The sequence below is a fragment of the Anolis carolinensis genome, chromosome 3, assembly GCF_035594765.1.
Source record: "Anolis carolinensis isolate JA03-04 chromosome 3, rAnoCar3.1.pri, whole genome shotgun sequence".
In the NCBI taxonomy this organism is placed as follows: Eukaryota; Metazoa; Chordata; class Lepidosauria; order Squamata; family Dactyloidae; genus Anolis; species Anolis carolinensis.
Genome location: NC_085843.1, coordinates 79422906 through 79443982, shown reverse-complemented (window position 1 = coordinate 79443982; position 21077 = coordinate 79422906). Strand labels below are relative to the sequence as shown.

At 40.0% G+C, this 21077-nt stretch overlaps 2 protein-coding genes across 16 annotated transcripts in view; one reads left to right on the top strand and one right to left on the bottom strand.

Moving 5' to 3' along the window:
* Window positions 1-11872, bottom strand: part of sh3bgr (SH3 domain binding glutamate rich protein) — a 77294-nt gene extending 65422 nt beyond the window's left edge. For 5 of the 6 annotated variants that reach the window (XM_062975112.1, XM_062975111.1, XM_062975113.1 and 2 more), the window contains exon 1: window positions 11733-11870. Coding sequence is in view for 1 of the 6 variants with exons in the window: in XM_008107512.3 (XP_008105719.2) it covers window positions 11733-11777 (45 nt within the window). In the remaining 5 variants the exon portion in view is untranslated. Of the gene's footprint in view, window positions 1-11732 lie in introns of all 6 variants that reach the window. The other variant, XM_008107512.3, reaches the window with a different exon arrangement.
* The window catches only part of lca5l (lebercilin LCA5 like), a 32095-nt gene continuing 22867 nt past the window's right edge, over window positions 11850-21077 (top strand). For 4 of the 10 annotated variants that reach the window (XR_010004222.1, XR_010004221.1, XM_062975103.1 and 1 more), the window contains exons 1-2: window positions 16373-16767; window positions 20421-20866. Coding sequence is in view for 8 of the 10 variants with exons in the window: in XM_062975103.1 (XP_062831173.1) it covers window positions 16388-16767; window positions 20421-20866 (826 nt within the window). In the remaining 2 variants the exon portion in view is untranslated. Of the gene's footprint in view, window positions 11984-12780; window positions 12889-15662; window positions 16139-16372; window positions 16768-20420; window positions 20867-21077 lie in introns of those variants that run through there. The other 6 variants (XM_062975105.1, XM_016992460.2, XM_062975108.1 and 3 more) reach the window with 6 other exon arrangements.

Genomic DNA, 21077 nt, shown 5'->3' with positions numbered 1-21077 from the left:
TAGGGCTTTTTCAAAAATAGGTGTGTAATATATCCAGGTGAACACTGATGTTGGTGTTTCAGGATCTTTTTTGGAAATAATAGTAGTGCTGTAAATGGTCATAGAGTATCAGTCAAAGGTTATACAATCATCCCTTCACATTTGCATGTTTACCTTCCCCAGATGCGATTATTCACAGATTTGATTATGACTATCACTGGAGCACCCACTCAGTCATGAAAACATCATGGACAAGCCACACTCTCAGCCCTAGAAAACCCTGTGATAGGTAAGCCATAAGGTGGAAATAATGTGAAGGTACATAATAACAGATCTGTAGTAGACTGAAAAATAGCATAATTGAAAATATTCAATTTAACAAAGGAGTATAACATAATATAAAAAGTGTTCTTGCCAAGATCAGAAGTAAACTGAAACTGATTTTGACTTATGGTGATCCATAAATTAGTCACTCTATCCTCAGCATTCTCTCCCTTCAAACTAAGTTATTATATTGTGAACTTCTTGATAATCAATATGATAAACAATACAATCCACTATTCATGTAAGTGGGAAGATTTGGATTTAAGTCCATTCACCCTCTGGGCATACATACATTGGCTCAAATCCTAGAAGTTTAACTATACTGTGGAATCAGCATCTATCTTGGTACTGTATAATTTAGCTAATTTCAGAGGGCTGGTGTTTTAGTCGTACTAGTAATCAATACCTAAGGTCATTCTCAGGCAATAAAATGGTCTGGATCACAGGACATGAAAATGTTAAATCAATCAAGTAAAAATAATTTCCTGTGCTTAAAATACTATGAATAATTTCTTCAAACATTTTTAAAGGTTCATTTAATAGTACTCAATATGACCAATAAGGAAATTGAAGTAACAAGGATCATTAACTGTTACTAAGCAGTCATGCTGTTGACATTTAACAAAGGAAACAAAAAAGTTAAAATCTTCGTCCAAAATGTTGATGACTATACGGAATTAGATTAAGTAACTGGTTTCAAGATCTGATTAATAATTTTAGGAACTGCCAAAGCAAGATATTTTAAAAGCCATCCAGTATATAGAAAAGCAGTACATATTTATTGTTTGTTTGTTTTAAATGCCTCTAAGGCAGCAGTGATATTGTTTTTACAATAATGCAGTTGGGCCATCTAGGCTCACCTCACAAAAGGTTGAGGAGGAGTGTGTGGCCATGCCAGACTGGTGCTGGATTAAGTGGCCAGTGTAGATAAGCCTCAACACTGAGGGCTTTCCCTGATCCCCATTTCTGCCACAATGTAAGAACTTCTTCCCTGGCCTTTGTATGACACCAAATGCAGGTATCATTTAAATGCCACCAAGATACCTATGAAGCAATTGTTAGTATCCATCGATACCACCCATCTATATTCTATACTGATAACATGGATACTTTGCTTGAATCCAAGCTCTCAGGTAGAGAATTTTTCTGAAGGGAAAAGTGTATATAAAAATAACTTTATTTACATGAATGAAAAATAACACAACAAATTATTTATTGTGTTGTTGAAGGCTTTCATGGCCGGAATTATTAAGTTGCTCTGAGTTTTTCGGGCTGTATGGCCATGTTCCAGAAGCATTTTTCCTCACATTTTTCTCACATCTATGGCAGGCATTCCCACAGGTTGTGAGGTCTGTTGGAAACAAGTCAAGACTCTTGTCTGTTTGAGGTAAGTGTGAATGTTGCAAATTATTAATTATATTTTAGACATCACATACCTTCTCTCATGATCCTTTCAAGCAAACTCAGACCAACCATACAAAATCTGCAACAAAAATCCCCTTTCCTCACTCCATCCAGCCCTAGTCTAACTTCCTAACCCCAGGTCTAACTGTCTGGTTAATGTTTATTCACCAACATTATTTTCTCAAACATTCCACCATTCAGCATTCACTCAAACATTCCATTCTCTCCCCCTCCCAACAGCTCCTTATGTTATACTCTACTGTATAATCAATAAATCAAACATTTTCCAATACAAATCAAGGACATCAAGGACACCTTCAAACTTTTTTATTTTGGCAGGGGCAGCCCTGATTAATCCTCTGTTGTTCTACTTTTTCAGATGCTTTTAAAATATTCTGTTTCTCTCTCCTATTCCACTTTACTTCTTTGTAAAGTGTGAAGATGTTGGTTGTGCACATAGGACTGGGCCTGGTACAGCAGGTTAAACCACTAAGCTTCAGAAAATCCTGCCGATTGAAAGGTTGGCAGTTCAAGCCCAGGTCGGGGTGAGCACCCGCCATCAACCCCAGCTCCCTGCCTACCTAACAGATCGAAAACAGAAATAGTAGATAAATAGGTACCACTTTAAACAGGGTGGTAATAAAAGGCGCCCATTAGGACATACTGGTGATTCAATTAGGACAATGATGGGCAACCTTTTGCGCTTGGTGTGTCAAAATTCACCAAAAAACCTAGCATGACTTGGATGGTGTGTCACTTCGAGAAAAAAACCAATAATTTCACAATATGTATAGTTTAAATAACAAAAATATATAATTGTAATATATAACTGTATTTAATAAATCAAAACTATTTACTACCATTATTTCCATGTACAACAATCTATGGTACCTCTTGCAGTTTCCACGTTGATTTTTCTCTATTCTAGTTTCAATGTAGTCACGAATAATGAATAATATAATAGTAATAATATGATAATATACTACAATAATAAAATAATAATAGAATGAATATATATATATATATATATATATATATATATATATGTATATACACACACACACACACACATATATAAATGTAATGTGCATAATTCCTATGGAGTAAACAACAAAACTACTTGACGAAATCACACCAAATTTGGCCACAAAAGACATAGTCATCCAATCAATCTGCATGCGGCAGCATGTCAGCAAAAATGGCTAGGCATGTCAGTGCTGACACGCGTGTCATAGGTTGGCCATCACTGGATTAGGAGGACGGCTAAGGACGACATGGAAGATGGAGCGATAGCACCCCCCGTGGCCAGAGTTGAGCACAGCCTCCAGATTGTATAACGGCATTGAATGTTTGCCTTATATGTGTTCTATAATCCGACCTGAGTCTGCTTGGGGAGAGAAAGCGGAATATAAATAAAGTATATTAATAATAATAATAATATGTGTCCCAGTTTTCATTTGTGAAATGTTGGAGGATATGTATGGCATCTTCTCACAGAGACATGTAAATCTCACTTATGATTAATCACATTATTTTTTAAATTTTGTTTCATTAAGGTTATTTTGTATGTCTAGTCTACAGGCAAAAAAAAGATGAATTGTTTTTATAAGCAGAAATAACATTTCTGAATGCTTCTCCGCATTAAAAGACACAAATTCTCTCTGCAGAACACTGCAGAGCACTTTTAAGTAGAATAGAATTCAAAAGCATGACCAACAATATATTAGTCTGCTCCACTACTTGATTTCCACACCATTTTATTGTTTGCTTAGGTACAACACTTGCCTGAATCACAGAATCTCAAATTTACAAAAGCTAAAGCGTTCCAGCTGAATTCCAGTTCTTCATCAGCCTGTCCCAATCAAGATTTATCTCTTATAGTGAGTCAAATGTAAACAAAAGAAGCACTTTACCAAGAGTACTGGTAAATTAAATGGTTTATTAATACAAAAGAGGAAAGCATGCATCATGCACACTTCTGTCATCCGCCAGTCACATTAAACCTCCACCCCCAAGAACTACTACGTTTGCCAAGATTCCTTTGCTCCACAGAGCCTGTTGATTAAAGTATTGAAGAAGACACAGAAAGAGAATAAATATCAGGTTTCTGGGGGCTGATATAAGAAGAAATAACATGAGTTTCACATAAGTGACACAATTTGGGTTGGAGTAGCATGGTGGAGTATACAAAAATATATTGTGGAGCCCCATATGATCTGCCCATTTCCCTCCCCTGGTCTTTATCCAAGGTGACTGAAGGGCCTCAAATATGACAAGTGTGAATTCATTGTGAATAAATGGCTCCAAGCTGATTAATTCAAATTAAAGAAAAGAGATTCCGACTAAACATTAGAAAGAATTTCTGGAGACAAGTGTGGTCTGACTGTGGAACAGACTATTTTAGAAGGCAGTGGACTCTCCTTCACTACATGTTTTAAAACAAATAATAGATGGCCACTAGTCATGATGCTTTAGTAGTGATTCCTCCTCTAGGATGGGATTCAGCTAGGTGGTCCTTGGGGTCCCTTCCAAATCTATGAGGCCCCAATTACTCTTATTTCTGAAGGATGTAGGAGGATCTGCACAAGATTCCATAGTTTCAAGTTACAGCTGAGAAAGAATGGATGTAAAGGAAGCAACGCTCGGGTGAGAAAGTGATTATTATTCTAATATGCAGTCTGCATGTGAACTACTCAAGTGGAAATTCTTGCTCTTACATAAATCCTGATGGGTGGACATGAACAAACTACTTAAATCTTAGCCACTCTAAAGATTTTTTCTAAAACCAGAACACTTATTTGAACTCATTGTGGGATACATAAAAATGAACACCCTGTAGAATATGATATTGAGTAGATAATGTATTACTGAATTTAGTCAGATTCAACTAGGACCAGAACCAAAATAATATACTATGTACATTTCCCCAATCTTTCATTAAAATATCTAAGTCAGTGTGCTCAACATATGGACTGACCTTTCACATATATATTTGAACAAAAAGTATATATACCTAGTAAATGAAAAACAAGAAAGAAGTAGAGGTAGAAAGAAATTATGTACCATATGTTTATAAAATTTAAAGCACAAAATTTAGAAATAATACATTTGGAGGCACTGAAACCAATAGCCCCAGCTGTGAAGAACTACTAAGACCGAGTAAACTATTTAACATTACTTCATCCCCATTTACATCAATAAAACCATATCAATAAAAGTAATCACAGCTTGAAAAAGTTCCTTTTTGGATGATAATTCACAGAGTCCAGTATAGTCAGCATTCTGAGTTATAATCCAAAAACATAACTTTTCCACAGTCTGACCAACGCTCAGTATGGGTGGGTCACAAGCCCAAGGAACTTTGGGAATGAGCAGCCACTATTGGAAGACAAAAACAGTGTGATATTTTGGGGCTGATCAGAAAACAAAAAGTTAGAGAATGAGATACTAGACTTGTTTATCCTTCTAGGATCCACTGGGACACAGTAGAGGTACTTGCCGGCAGCAGAGATAGCTGGAAAGGGGTTCACATTGCCAGAATTCAAAATAAATCAAAAGCTGGAATAAAAGTTAGTGTTCAAGACCAACAGAAAGGCTTTACAACATGACCAAGGAAGCTTCATCCTCCAAAGTTGTTGGAGTCTAAGTCACATCAGCATTAACCAGCTTGGACAGTGCTAAGGGATGTATGTGTTTTAATTATTCTGAAACCTGCCTCGAAGCACGAAGATGATGATGATGATGATGATGATGATGATGATGATGATGATGATGATGATAAGAGTAGTGGATCATCAACATACAGAGAGCCACAAGTTTCTTTGCCATTGTTTATCAAGCTGGCTGAGGGATTATGAAAGTGCAGGGACAAAATGAAAGGGAACTGATGATCTCAGATAATGTTGTAGTAGGCGGATGGACCTTTTGACAGAAATAAGAGCTGAACAGAATGAGCAGAGTGAAGGAAAGGGGATAGTATCCCTCACTTTCCCTGTCCATTTATTTGATTTAGAGTACTCAGGCAGAACATAGTCTACTACAGACAGCAACTTGTTATGTGCCTTCAGGTTGACTCTGGCTTAAGGCAACCCTGCCATAAGGTTTGCTTGACAAGATTGATTCATAAGGGGTTTGCACTGTCTTCCTTTGAGAAGGAGAATACGGTATGTGACTTGCCCAAGGTCACCCAGTGGGTTTCTAGGGCTGAGTGGAGACTAATACATTCATCTACTAGAGGCTATTAGTCCCACAATCAAACCACTGCACTATATTGGCTCTCTGAGAATAGCAAAAGAGCCACTAAATAGATTGCTGTGGTGAAAGTAGGGGTGGGCTGCTCTTGAGGTTTATATCAACTATTATTATAGTTATAGTTTAACACACATTTGAAATTCATGAATATAAACATACCTAATTTTTGATTTTTGGTTTTTGTACATGGGCCCTTAGTATCTGCTAGGGTTTGGCTACTGGATACCATGGATGCAGAAGTCCCATTATATACAATGGTATAGTAAAATTGTATTCTTATATAAAACTAGCTGTGCCTGGCCATGCATTGCTGCGGCTTATAGGAATCATTTGTTGACCTGGTGTAATAGCAGTGAATAGCCTTGCAGCCTCAAAGCCTGGCCATTTTCTTCTTATGCGAATCCTTGTTTGGTAGCTGGAATACAATGAAATAGACTTGCTGCTTGGAAGGCTGGGTACTTGCGTTCTAAGGTAAAGGTAAAGGTTTCCCCTGACATTAAGTCCAGTCGTGAACGACTCTGGGGGTTGGTGCTCATCTCCATTTCTAAGCCGAAGAGCCGGCGTTGTCCATAGACATCTCCAGGTCATGTGGCCGGCATGACTGCATGGAGTGCCGTTACCTTCCCGCCAGAGCGGTACCTATTGATCTACTCACATTTGCATGTTTTTGAACTGCTAGGTTGGCAGTTCCGCTCCCAGGATTTAAACCTGGGACCTTTTGGTCCACAAGTTCAATCAGCTCAGCGTTTTAACACACTGTGCCACCAGGGGCCCCACTTGCATTCTAGCGGAATGGTTTTTTGGCCAATTTGAATTGCACTGAATAGCCTTGCTGCTTCAATGCCTGGCCACTTTCTATATAGGGGCATCCTTCCTTGGGCAGGTTGAATGGAACGGAGTAACCTTGTGGCTTCAAAGCCCGAGGGTTTTCTATCCAGGGGAAATCTTGGTTGGCCAGGTTGAACAGCACTGAATAGCCTTGCTGCTTGCAAGCCTAGCAGCTTTCTACCTTGTGGAATTCTTGGTTGGCCAGGTTGAATAGCAATCAATAGTCTCGGTGTGGCAAGTATGAATGCTGCAATTAGCCACCTTGATTAACATTTAATGGCCTTGCAGCTCCAAAGCCTGCCTGCTTCCTGCCTGGGGGAATCATTTGTTGGGAGGTGTTAGCTGGCCCTGGTTGTTTCCTTTCTGGAATTCCCGTTTTCAGAGTGTTGCTCTTTATTTACTATCCTGATTTTAGAGATTATATTGTTCTGTATTATTATACCACAGTAATTATTATATATTATATTTGTAATCTTATATTATCTGCTTAGAACTGGATTATATGAGGCCCCTTCTACACCGCTGTATAAAATCCACACTAAACTGGATTATATGGCAGTGTGGACTCAAGATAATCCAGTTCAAAGCAGATACTGTGGATTATCTGCCTTGGCATTCTGGGTTATATATGTGTGTGTCCATATAATCCAGTTCAAATCAGATAATCTGAATGAAGAGGCCCTGAGCGCCATTGTTGCTGAGTGAGTTGCTAGGAGACTAAGTGGGCAGGGCATACACTTCTAACTGGCAGCTAGGGAAAAATTGGCTTTTCCTGGTCCTCTAATTTGGACTTTATTTTTCTAGGTTTTTTTGTTTGAAAGACATATTTTGGATGACTATGTCTTTTGTGGCCAAATTTGGTGTGATTTGGTTCAGTGGTTTTGTTGTTTACTCCATAATAAAATGCACATTACATTTTTTTTATATAGATGGCAATATCAAGGTTTGATTTTCGGAATTTTCTGTTGGGAGTAGTTTCAAGGTGCGGATGGTTGAATCCATGGATATAGAATCCATGGGTGTGGAGGATTGGCTGTGTTTTTATGTAAGATTCTCAGTTGTCTTGAGTTCTCATGAAGAAGAAATGGGCATCAATGAAACAATAACTACATGAGAATGGGTTGGAAAATGTTGACGTAAAACATTGGCTAGGTTGGAGTGCCAGAGCTATCACTGTTTGCATGTATTAGTCTGAAAATATATGCAATGTAAAAAAGATTATCAAAAGAGAAGATTTTGGAAAGTACAGTATTTTGTTCACCAAAATGGCAATGGTGGGAGTCTACTTCATAAAAAGATGACTTGAACTCTTATTTCCATCACTCTTCCCAGCAGAAAAGTACAGGAAACCAGCAGACTGGGCTTCTTCTGTTTCACATCAACTACTTTTCTGATTGTACGCTGTAACTGTTCATATACTATTGTTAACATTAACTTCTGTCATGCCAGTATTGTGATCAACTACTACAGCAGCTACAATCAGGAATATAAAACACATGAAATTGAAATTAAGTGACCATATAGTCATCTAACATTCAGCTACTTAATCTGCTTAATTCAATCTATATATTCTACCTATTACACTTGCATAAATCCATGTATGGGTTAAAACAATATTTCTGAATCAAAAAGCATGCTTTGTTTTCTCACTAACCATACTCATTTGCACCAGCTGTGGTCTTAGGAGAAATGTGTAAAAGACTCCATCAGTGTAGACTCAAATAATCCAGTTCAATGCAGTGAAACTGCATTCTGAAACTGCATTATATAGCAGTGTAGACTGGGCCAGAGAAAGGATGATATTTCTTTATTGGCACACTGGCAACTTAAGGTCTGAGAGGTACAGTGACTCATAAATATGAGAACTAGGAATTCCACATACGAAGATCATAGGGCCCCCTTCAGAAAGTAGCAAAGAGACACCTTTTAAATGTAAAGTTTTATAATGCAGACTTACGAATATTTACTTAGGGTCAGTCTTGCCGTGCTGCTAACAATGAAATAGATACACTATTGCAGTTTAATTCAATCCAAAACACATTGACTAGGAAGTAGGGTACATTAAATACAGTAGATAACATGTACAGACCTATGCCGTGATAAGAAATTGCATAATCTTAATACACAATCAAATATAAATGGCATTTTCTTGATTGTTGAAGTATTTGATAGACATGGGGCTACCAGGATCCTATCGACACTGCTCAGTTATGGCACTATGATTCTACTTTGGCTGCCACGACAACATCCTATCGAATCCTGGAGTTTTTAGTTTGGTGAGGCACTAGGAACTCTTTGGATGGGAATTATAAATCCTTCTCCCTAGGACAAGGAACAATGGCTTCAAACTACAGGAAAGGAGATTCCACCTGAACATTAGGAAGAATTTCCTCACTGTGAGAGCTGTTCGGCTGTGGAACTCTCTGCCTCGGAGTGTGGTGGAGGCTCCTTCTTTGGAGGCTTTTAAGCAGAGGCTGGATGGCCATCTGTCGGGGGTGCTTTGAATGAGATTTTCCTGCTTCTTGCAGAGGGTTGGGCTGGATGGCCCGTGTGGTCTCTTCCAACTCTACGATTCTATTATTCTATGATTCTAAGCCACAAACCTTTTGATTGCATTGGAGGAAACAATAGCAGTCCATATGAAACCACAGTGCTGTAATTGTGTAGTATGAAAGGGCCTGGAGAAAAGAATCAGCAACAGATAGAAGGCAGGTGTCTACATCTCATCCTTTCCAGTCCTCCTTTTGGTCTGGAAGCTTCTTGAGGTTGTGTCAGTGATGCAGTCCCTGAGTTATGTGCAAGCAGCAGCCAGTTTGTTGAGAAGCGTCCCTGTGACAGACAGGATTACTTTGCCAAGGCTGCAATTTGAGCTCATGTGGGAACTGGATATAAAAGGAAACAGTTCATTCCCAGTTCCCACCTTCCAAACTTTTCACTTAGTCCAAATAACAGTTCTGAACTTTGACATCAGACTTTCTCAAAACCCACCAGGAAACATTGTATTAGTGTAAGAATACTCAGAGATCATCTCTAAGAATTTCCTTCTTGTTCCTCTCCCTCTTCAGGGATACTAACCTTATTTAGCTATCAGATCTTCCGTAAAAGAAACATTTAAAAAACTTTATTTCTCTCTTACTATAACCATTCCAGCTAGTCTTTATTTATGTTCTAATAATGTTATATTCTCAGAAACAGTGTGCTCTAGTGTGGAATAAACCCCAACTAAGCTTGTTTAGTTGGGGTTTAGCTGTTTATGTGTTCGCATGTTTTAAATTGTGTTTTATCTTGTAATCTTTATTTATGCTGGGCTTGGTCCCCATCTAAACCGTCCTGAATCCCTTTGGGAAGATGGTGGCAGGATATAAAAATAAAGTTGTTGTTGTTGTTGTTGTTGTTCAACATTTGTAATGGTGGAGTTTCTTACAGTGAAAAAAATGCACATTTGAGTGATGTATGTACCAAAAGAAAATAAATTATATGTTTTGTGTTGAGTATATTTCTCTGCATGTTAAAGCATTTAGGGGAAATGGCCTTGTGGCACATTTGAGCAAACAGTGCCATGAACATTTGCATCCTTAGCTGCATTCACAACCACCAGGTGAGGGTTTACACAGGTGACTACCGCTTATCCAAAATTCTTGGGACCAGGTGCATCCTGTAATTTGGATGTTGGCATACTTGCATATACATTATGAGGTATTTTGGAGGTGGCACCCATGCCTAAATATGACCTTCATTTATGTTTCAGAGAGTGCATTGACACTGTAGAATTAATGCACCCCGCTTTGACCCTACTTGAACTGCCATGACCCAATGCTATACAATTATGGGAGTTGTAGTTTTACAAGGTTTTTAGCTTTTTCTGCCAAAGAGTGGTCATGCCTCAACAGAGGACATCTTGAACCATGGCAGTTCAAGTGGGGTCAGAGTGCATTAATTCCACAAGGTAGTTGCACCCATATACAGAGCCTGACATTAATTTTATACACAACAATTTTGTGCCAGCAACCAAGTTTGTGTACACTGAACTTTTCGAAAGCAAAGGTGTCACTCACTCAAGTCAATTTTGGATGTTATTCATTCTTTATTTATTTACTGTATTTATATACCGCTTTTCTCACCCCAGGGAGACACAAAGCAGTTTACAACACAAAAATGGCAAAATTCAATGCCTAACATACACATAAGACCAAATAATAAAATTTAAACAAGAAACATATAGCTATGCATTAAAAACAATGAAGACGATTAAACATAAGATAAAACAACATTTAGACACGAGGACATAGAATTAAAACCACCTAATATAAATATTAAAATCACATGATCCAAAATCGTAAACTGGGCCATTCCAATTGTCAACTGCACATATTCCATATTTATTTCTTATAATAATAATAATAATAATAATAATAATAATAATAATAATAATAATAATAATAATAATAATATCCTTTATTTATATTCAGTTCTATCTCCCCGGGGGGACTTTACTATACTGCATTACTTTCCTGGCCAAAAGCTTGGTCCCATAACCATGTCTTTGTTTTCTTTCTGAAGGCCAGGAGGGAGGGTGCTGATCTAATCTCACTGGGTATTTTGGGGTATTTTGGATTTAGGGCTCCAGATAAGGTACTGTATACCCAATGTCAGAGCCATGCTTTTTGCAAATCAACACCAAAGCGTCACAGAATAGAGTCGCACTGTAGACAGGCTGACACTACTTTAACTGCCACGCTCAATGCTATGGGGTTATGGGAGTTATAGTTTTGCAAGGTCTTGATCCTACTCCTGTCTCTCCAAACTACAAATCCCAAGCGCCCGTAGCCTTGGGTGGCATTTGGAGCGGTTCAAACTGCATGAACTCCACAGGGTAGGTGCACCCGCGGTGTGGGACTCCACCACGCCCCTTTCAGCTCTCCGGGGGGAAACGCAAAGCAACCTACCGCCGTCGACCCCGAGGACGTGGCCACAAAGACTTTGATCACCATTGTGACGCCAGCAAAGGGACAGGGAGCTTAAGAGGAGCCAGTCGCGAGAGCCGGGCACGCCGCAGCCGCCGCTGGTCGAACGGAGAGAGGGGGGCTCCGAATGGGAATCCTGGCTCCCTGGCATGGCCCCCGCCTCTCCCCCGTCCCACCGAGTCCATTGGCTCCCGGCTATTTGGGGGACGGCCAGCCCAAGAGGCGATTGGCTGGTAAGAGGATCCATCGCAAGGGGACGAGCACCTCGCCCCCCCCCCTCCCCGCATCACTTTAGATTGACCGGTTGGCAGCCCTTAAAAGGCCAGAGAGTGTAGCACACCAATCAGGCAGGACACCGGTGGGGGGAGGAGGAGGAGGAGGAGGGGTGGAGGAAGGAAGGAATTAAGGAAGGAAGGAAGGCTGGATCTGCCCTGCCAAAGAGTGCACGTTGAGCTGCCCAATATGATCCGTGTAGCCCCATCTTGAACTGCAGTAAAGGCAGTCCAAAAGTTTCGAACAGGATAACTTCTGTAGGTTTGTTTTTAAGTTGCATTTGTATGTAAGTCGGGGCAGGTACCATTTTAACTGAAACTCAAGCCATATATAAACAACATTTGTCTGGCAGCCCAGCTTGGAATATATTTTGCTCTCATTACACACACACACACACACACACACACACACACAGAGTCACACACACACACATCCTGTTTTCTCAAAAATAAGACCTACCCTAAAATAAGACCTATCATGATTTTTCAGCATTTCTGAGGATGCTTGAAATATAAGCCCTATTTCAAAAATAAACCCTAGATATAGTTCATTTTAAAAATCAATTTGGAAAAATAAGACTACCCCTGAAAACAAGCCCTAATGCATCTTTTGGAGCAAAAATTAATATAAGACCCTGTTTTATTTTGGGGGAAGCAGGAGATAGATAGATAGATAGATAGATAGATAGATAGATAGATAGATAGATATCCTGCTTCCTTCTAAATAAGATGGGTGTTGTTGTTGTTTATTCGTTTAGTTGCTTCCGACTCTTCATGACTTCATGGACCAGTCCATGCCAGAGCTCCCTGTCGGCCGTCACCACCCCAGCTCCTTCAAGTTCAAGCCAGTCCATCCATCTTGCCCTGTATGTATATATGTATAATCTCTGTTAAAAAATGCACTATTGCATATTGTACCATTATATATCCTTGTTCAGCTATTTATTTCTAGATTAAATTGTCTTATATGTTTTAGTACTGTATAATACTATTGTAGAGACTTTCCCAAGGACACCTCAAGTATCTTATTCATTCCTACAGAGACTCTTCTTAAACACATTTCTTTTCCATTGTTTATTAATCAACTATAAGACTATACAGAAGAGTGAAGATATAACTCTGACAGTCTGAACTACCTCCATCAGGAGTATACAAAATTACTAATGGGGCTTAAATACTGTATATACGAGTGCTGTGTCTTGATGCAGGGTGAACTACAACTTCCATCATGTGGAGTCAATCCCCCAAACTCCTCCAGTATGTTTAGTTGCTGCTCAGTTCTGCTCTGTTTGTTATGCAGACAGAGTTGAAAAGAGTAGGAAAGGGTTAAGGGAGAGGTAGTGGGTGGGATCATGCGAATTCCACACCAATGGAGAGAGTAAAGAACACTGTGTTGCACCCCTAGGCAGCGTACGTACCTCAAAACCACACACAAGTCCAGAATATAAGCAAACAAGTTGTTTATTGAAATTATATGCAAGCAATAGCAAATTAAAGTTCAGAGTCAATAAACTGGGTTTAAATCCACAAGAATGAAGTACCTGGAAATCTTAAAGCAAGAGTCTATGAAAGTCACCCAAAAACTATAGTCCAAACTGGATATCAAAGCAAGTTCCATGAAAGATATTACAAATAGTCCAAACTAGAATTTCAAAGATTAATCCAAGGCAGGAACCAAACTGGAGACACAGGAAAGTACACTGGAATGCAGAAATAAAACTCCTATTGGGTGGGGGGCAGTATGGTGTCTGTGGAGGAAATTGGTAGGGTTTTGGCTACATGTTCATGTTGCTCACTATGTCATTAAAGGGAGTACCTTTGGTGGCTTCTCAACATTTGAGTTTTTTGTGGAGGCAGGAGCCTATCTATGTATGTAGATACCCCAACCACACACATACATGCATATTTTCATTTTTATTATGTGTATAAATAGAGTGAATATATATATGATACAATATAATATAGCTTTGGATAGCATAGGGCAGGGTTAACACCTCTATGGTGTTTGTTTTGTTGTCTGTGCTCCTGTTGAAAAGATTTGACCTCACTTTCTGTCCCTGTGATTTTGAAAAATGTGGCTTGCTGTGGAAACAAGACTGGTGAGAAAGCTTCAGTGGAGACACCTTTTCCCCATGATAACTCTTTCAGGAGTGCATTTCCCTTCCGAGGGGAAGATTTCTCTCACTTCCTGCTGTCTCACCCTCGTTTGTAACTACCTGCATATTGGTTTATACTGACCATACAATACAGTTCAAACTGCATTACTAGGCAGTGTGGATCCAGCCAGAGATCCTCGCTAGAAGCATTCACAATAGTGTGAGCACTATTTCCTTTTGTGAGAGCAACATATATTCCAAGCTGGGCTGCCAGACAAAAAAATTACTTTCCCTTAAAAATGTTTTTTAAAATAACAATTATTGATCCATCAGAGTTGACTTGACCTAATGAATGTGAGGGAGCTCAAAACATTCTACACCAAGGAATTGACGTCATTTGATACCACTTTAAATGCCAGAAAGAGATCCTTGCTAGAAGCATTCACAAAACTGTGAGCACTCTATTTCCTCTTTGAGAACTAAACATGTCTCAAGCTGGACTGCAGAGCAAAGGTTTCATTTTCTCTACAAAAAGGAAAAATAACTATGATGAAAATTGGGGATAACTGCAATACAATTTAAGAAGCTGAGGGGGGGGGGGGGGAGGAAAGGGCCTGAAGCTGTTAGGAATGGTGTGAGTTGAAATTCAAAACACTTGGATAGCTGAAGCTTGCCCATGCCTGTTATATACAAACCCAGATATTCCCATATCTGAAAACTTCCAAAATTCAAGGGTGTAGCTACACTGTCGAGTTAATGCAGTTTGACACCACTTTAGTTCAAGGCACACATGTGGTTGTATGTACTAAATTTTTATTAACATTATTTATTAACATTGTTTTCAAGCTATGTGTATAAGGTAGGCATGGCCAAACGTGGGCCCTACAAGTGTTTTGGACTTCAACTCCCGCAATTCCTAACAGCCTGGTATAAGGTGTCTAGGAGTGCTCTCCATTGTAGACTAGTGTTTTACCTGCCATGGCCCTATGCTAAGGAATCCTAGAATCATAGAATCATAGAATAGTAGAGTTGGAAGAGACCACATGGGCCATCTAGTCCAACCCCCCACTAAGAAGCAGGAAATCGCATTCAAAGCACCCCCGACAGATGGCCATCCAGCCTCTGCTTAAAAACTTCCAAGGAAGGAGCCTCCACCACAGTCCGGGGGAGAGAGTTCCACTGCCGAACAGCCCTCACAGTGAGGAAGTTCTTCCTGATGTTCAGGTGGAATCTCCTTTCCTGTAGTTTGAAGCCATTGTTCCGTGTCCTAGTCTGCAGGGCAGCAGAAAATAAGCTTGCTCCCTCCTGCCTATGACTTCCCCTCACGTATTTGTACATGGCTATCATGTCTCCTCTCAGCCTTCTCTTCTGCAGGCTAAACATGCCCAGCTCTTTAAGCCGCTCCTCATAGGGCTTGTTCTCCAGACCCTTAATCATTTTAGTCGCCCTCCTCTGGACGCTTTCCAGCTTGTCAACATCTCCCTTCATCTGCGGTGCCCAAAATTGGACACAGTATTCCAGGTATGGTCTGACCAAGGCAGAATAGAGGGGGAGCATGACTTCCCTGGATCTAGACGCTATTCCTCTATTGATGCAGGCCAGAATCCCATTGGCTTTTTTAGCTGCCGCGTCACATTGTAGGCTCATGTTTAACTTGTTGTCCACGAGGACTCCAAGGTCTTTTTCGCACACACTGCTGTCAAGCCAGGCGTCCCCCATTCTGTATCTTTGATTTCCATTTTTTCTGCCGAAGTGAAGTATCTTGCATTTGTCCCTGTTGAACTTCATTTTGTTAGTTTCGGCCCATCTCTCTAGTCTGTCAAGATCGTTTTGAATTCTGCTCCTGTCTTCTGGAGTGTTAGCTATCCCTCCGAGTTTGGTGTCATCTGCAAACTTGATGATCGTGCCTTCTAACCCTTCGTCTAAGTCGTTAATAAAGATGTTGAACAGAACTGGGCCCAGGACGGAGCCCTGCGGCACTCCACTTGTCACTTCTTTCCATGATGAAGACGACGCATTGGTGAGCACCCTTTGGGTTCGTTCGCTTAGCCAATTACAGATCCACCTAACCGTAGTTTTGTCTAGCCCACATTTTACTAGTTTGTTTGCCAGAAGGTCGTGGGGGACTTTGTCGAAGGCAACTCCTGGGAGTTGTAGTTTGGCGAGGCACTGAGCAACAGGCAGTTATAATGGTGTTATAGTACGATTGCATTAATCCCATGGCCTAGATGTGCCCAAGGAGAGCGACATCAGCGGGGGCGCCAAAGGGATGACATTGAAAGCCTCCTGTCAAGCTCTGCCTCGCTTCCCTAGTGATCCCTTTGGCCATTCGCCTACAAGCCCCATCATGCTCTGCGAAAGCATGCTCCGGTTGCCATGGCAACCAAACTCTGAAAACAGCCCCCCCCTCTGCCAATGCGGCCGAAGGAAGTCGGTGACGTCAACAAAGGGGGGAATCCTGGTGGAAGCCTCTGACTTCGCGTGGGAGGGAAGGCAGCCTGGGAGGAGAGGTGGCTGCGGTTCGTGGGGCAATTGTGGCTTGTCTCTGTGGGTAAGACAGGCCCAGGGACACAGAGACGGCAAAGGGGTGGCAGAAGGAATCACCATAAGGAGGAGCAAGGGGGAGGACAACAACTTGGCAGTTCTGGGGTACCTCTCGCTTTTGCTTTGCTGTCCATTTCTCTCTCTCTCTCTCTCTCTCTCTCTCTTTTTTTTTTTTTTTTTTAATGGTGAAGCCTCCCCCTTTAAGGTGGGCTTCCTTCCTTTCTTTGAAATCCTTATTAAAAGTTTTACCGATTACAGTAAACCACAAAGCAAGAAAAAGCGGGAAGTCAAAGCAATGGGGGAGGGGGACAAGGCAGAAAAAGCAAGGGGTGCCTCTGCACTGTAGAATGAATGCAGTTTGACACCCGATATAGCAATACAGTAGTCCTCAACCTGTGAGTCCCCAGGTGTTTTGGTCTACAATTCCCAGACATCCCAGCCAGTTTGACAGCTGTTAGGATTTCTGGGAGGTAAAGGCCAAAGCATCTGGGGGAGAACCACTGTGCCATGGAATCATGGAAGCTTTAGTTTCACAAGCTCTTCTGGAGAAGAGGTATTACTGCCTCACCAAACTACAACTCCCAGGGTTCCATGGCATTGAGTCATGGCATCAAACTGCATTGTTTCTGCAGTGTAGACACACACACACCTCTTCCTCCACCAGTGATGAAGTCCCCCTTTGGGGATAAAACTAATTTCCTAAAAATACTATAGGTTTTACATGCATCTACACTGTAGAGTCAATGCACTTTGGTACTGGTATAACTGCCATGGCGCAAGGCTGTGGAGTCATGGGAATTGTAGCTTTATATGGGAATTGTAGTTTTACAAAATCTATAGCCACCTCTGCCAAAGAGTGCTCTTTCCTCACCAAACTACAATTCCCATGACTCCAAAACATTGAGTCATGGCAGCTAAAGTGGTGTCAAACTTCATTTATTCAACTGTGTAGAGGTACCCCAAAGCCCCCAGCGGCTCAGCAGATTAAACCACCGAGCTGCTAAACTTATTGACTCAAAGGTTGGCGGTTCGAATCTGGAAATTCTGAACTCCCACTATTAGCCCAGCTTCTGCCAACGTAGCAGTTCAAAAACATGCAAATGTGAGTAGATCAATAAGTATTGCTCCTGCGGGAATGTAACAGCACTCCATGCAGTCATGCCGGCCACATGGACTTGGAGATGCCTATGGACAACGCCGGCTCTTCAGCTTAGAAATGGAGATGAGTACCACTCCTCAGAGTCAGACACAATTAGACTTAATGTCAAGGAAAACCTTTATCTTTATCTTTACCTAGCGGCACCCCAAAATGCAAAGCAAGAGAAACAAGGACATTAGAAAAGAAAAGAAGCAGACAAACAGACAGCTTCGTGAGGTGCTAGCACTCTTTGGCAGAGAAGTTTAAAGACAATGTAAAACTATAACTCCCAGGATTCCATAGCATTGGACCATGGCAGTAAAAGTGGTGTCAAACTGCATTAATTCTGCAGTGTAGATCCTCCCCTAGTCCAGCAATTAAACCACTTCACCACTCTGGCTGTCTCATATACATGTGATGTAATACTGTCGCACTCACTGCAAACTACATTGCACGCTTCTGAAAACTGATATTAACTCTCAAAACCAAATCATTTTCTTTTTTCCTCAAAGTCCATCAAGGGCTTCTCATCTTTTACAAAAGTCCGTCGTGATTTTTCTCTATCAGTCATGATAATTTATCCATCTCTGCTCAGTCGCTCAATTTTAACATCCATTCCTCCACCATGGGAAGAATGAATTTAATTTTGTGTTCAGTTTCTGACATATCCTCCCTGCTCATCCCTAATCAGGAAGGTTGGTACCAATGCCACCATATAGCACAGTGGTTCTCAACCTATGGCTCCCAAGGTGTTTTGGCATACAACTCCCAGAAATCCCAGCCAGTGTACCAGCTGTTAGGATTTCTGGGAGTTGAGGGCCAAAACATCTGGGGACTCACAGGTTGAGAATCACTGCTGTAGCATTTTATAAATAATTCTGTGTCTATGTGATATTCATACCTTGGCTGATATTTATTCTTTTCATTCAAAGCATTTATTTCTCATATCTTGACCCACCTGGGCCCCTGAGACAGTGCCCAGTAGACAAAAACATTTTCAAAAGCATTAAAAACAATAACAGTATTAACACACATTCCATTTTTGAAACTGTTTTCACTTCGCCCAGACATTGCATCACAAAGCTTTCCAACTATCCCAATACTTTCTTAAATTTGAAGATAATATTTATGGATGTGTTTATATTTTCCCTTGATCTGCAATATCTTGCTTTCTTTGAAGTATATTTTTATCTATACATTTTTGCACCTTTAAGGCACATTTCTTTCAGCATAAATTCTTCATGGTCTACTACTCACTTCTTGCACTAAAAGAAGTGGGCTCTGGTCCATGAAATTTTATGCTTAACAGTTTAGCTTTAAAGATACATACAGTTCTATTTTCTTTTTATTCTGAAACAGAATAACATAGTTATCTCAGACTATTTCTATCCTGTAGTTTCAAGTTTTCAGGCATCTTCCCTGCTTTTTTCTTCTACTATTGTTATTCTGTTTCAATTGTCAACACTTTTCCAACTTTGTCCTTTCTTTCTTTGAATCTCTGCAAACTTGTTTCTTTACCTTTATGCTTTAAAAAATTAATGCAAGGACTGTCGCATTTACTCATAAGTGGATTGCTGAGTTTAATGAGGCTTGTTTCAGTCTAAGTGGGTGTATGATGAGGGTTTAAGCTTCACTGAACTCAGTGAGACGAATAGTTGAATAAACACGCATAAGATTTTGCCATATTTCAAAAATAAGGATCTATACATATTTGCTAAACTTATTTTGAGAGTCAACACTTTAGAAGCTAGCCTTAGATTATCTCAAATCAATAGCTCTTAATGTTATCAGAAATTAAGATATTTTCTATTTAAAGAGACATGATGGGAAACATAAGAACGGGAGATATTGTATGCTTCTCCCCCAGTAAAATTTCCTGAATGAGAACGGTCAGTTGCATAATAAGAACCTCATCTAGAAACATGTGTGTTTATATAGCCGTCAAGTTAATAATGCATTAACATATTTAGAATAAATCTAATCCATACTGGTCAGGTCTTCTGATTCCATTTGGTTTTGTATAACTGTAAGGAATGATATGAATGTTTCAATCTTTATTCACCCAAAAAGATGTTTGGTTTAAATAATGTTTTCCTGGTGGCAGCTAAGCTCAAGGAAGAACTTCCAGGTAGATTTAATCACTTGGTGAATTATATAGTGTCCATATTATGATATTTGTTTTGTCCTTTTTAAGTTCTGTGGGAGAAGTCAAAAGTCAGACATTGTCTTCCCAGCTCTCAGTGTTTGTAAACAACAATAATGAAAATATAATCATACAAGAATACAAACATATTGCATATTGAAAAAGTAAATAATATTTTTATAATGGAGACAGAAATGTTGAAAATTTATTGATATAGAATCAATCTAAACTACTTCTAAGAATAACAGATGAGGTGCTCAGTAAGTAATAATAATATAATAATAAAACTTTATTTATACCCCGCCACCATCTCCCCAACGGGGACTCGGGGCAGCTTACATGGGGCCATGCCCAGAACAATACAATATAACAAAATATAAAACATATATATAATATATAACATCATTTGATTTTTTTAATCATTTGCTATGTCCTTTTTGGAATTTATTATGTAATTAACAATCTTGTTCATTTCAGTAGGTTATGGGTCACTAAAGAAGGGATGATGGCGTCAGATGGCTTTCTCCCCCATTTTGTAGTCAAAGAAGAGAATGTATGTGAACAATGTATAAACCATGGAAACCCATGTGATTCTCCTAGTAGGCTTTGTGAGGACATCCAAAGCCACAGTACTAATAAAATTAATAACTGCAGCAAATGTTCCAGTCGAAGTGGAAGCTTTCAGCTTGACTATTCCAATGACTTTCATGCTAATGTTCCAAGTAAGGCCAACAGTGGCAGTAGCAGCAGTTGTTCAGAACAGAACAACTGTGGAAGTTCTCACAACTACTATTACGAAGATTTTCACACAGACTCTTCTGAAACATCAAGCAGAAGCAGCTGCAGCAGTCACTTAGAACAAACGGAAACCAAAGAAGATGAATTACCAAAGAAGAAAATGGGACATGATCACCAAGCCAAAGGTAAGAAGACAGTAACACTGATGGTCACTGCTGCATTTGCTTATGGTTGATGGGTTATGGTTGATTTTATTATGGCCGTGGGTTTCCTGGATACTTACCAGTGGACAAAATAGATCTCCTACGATATGAATGGCCCCTCAAAACTCTCCCAAGTATCCCTTCCTACTGAGCATGTCTTTTCTCTTCAAATCAAGATGTGCTGTCCCTTTGT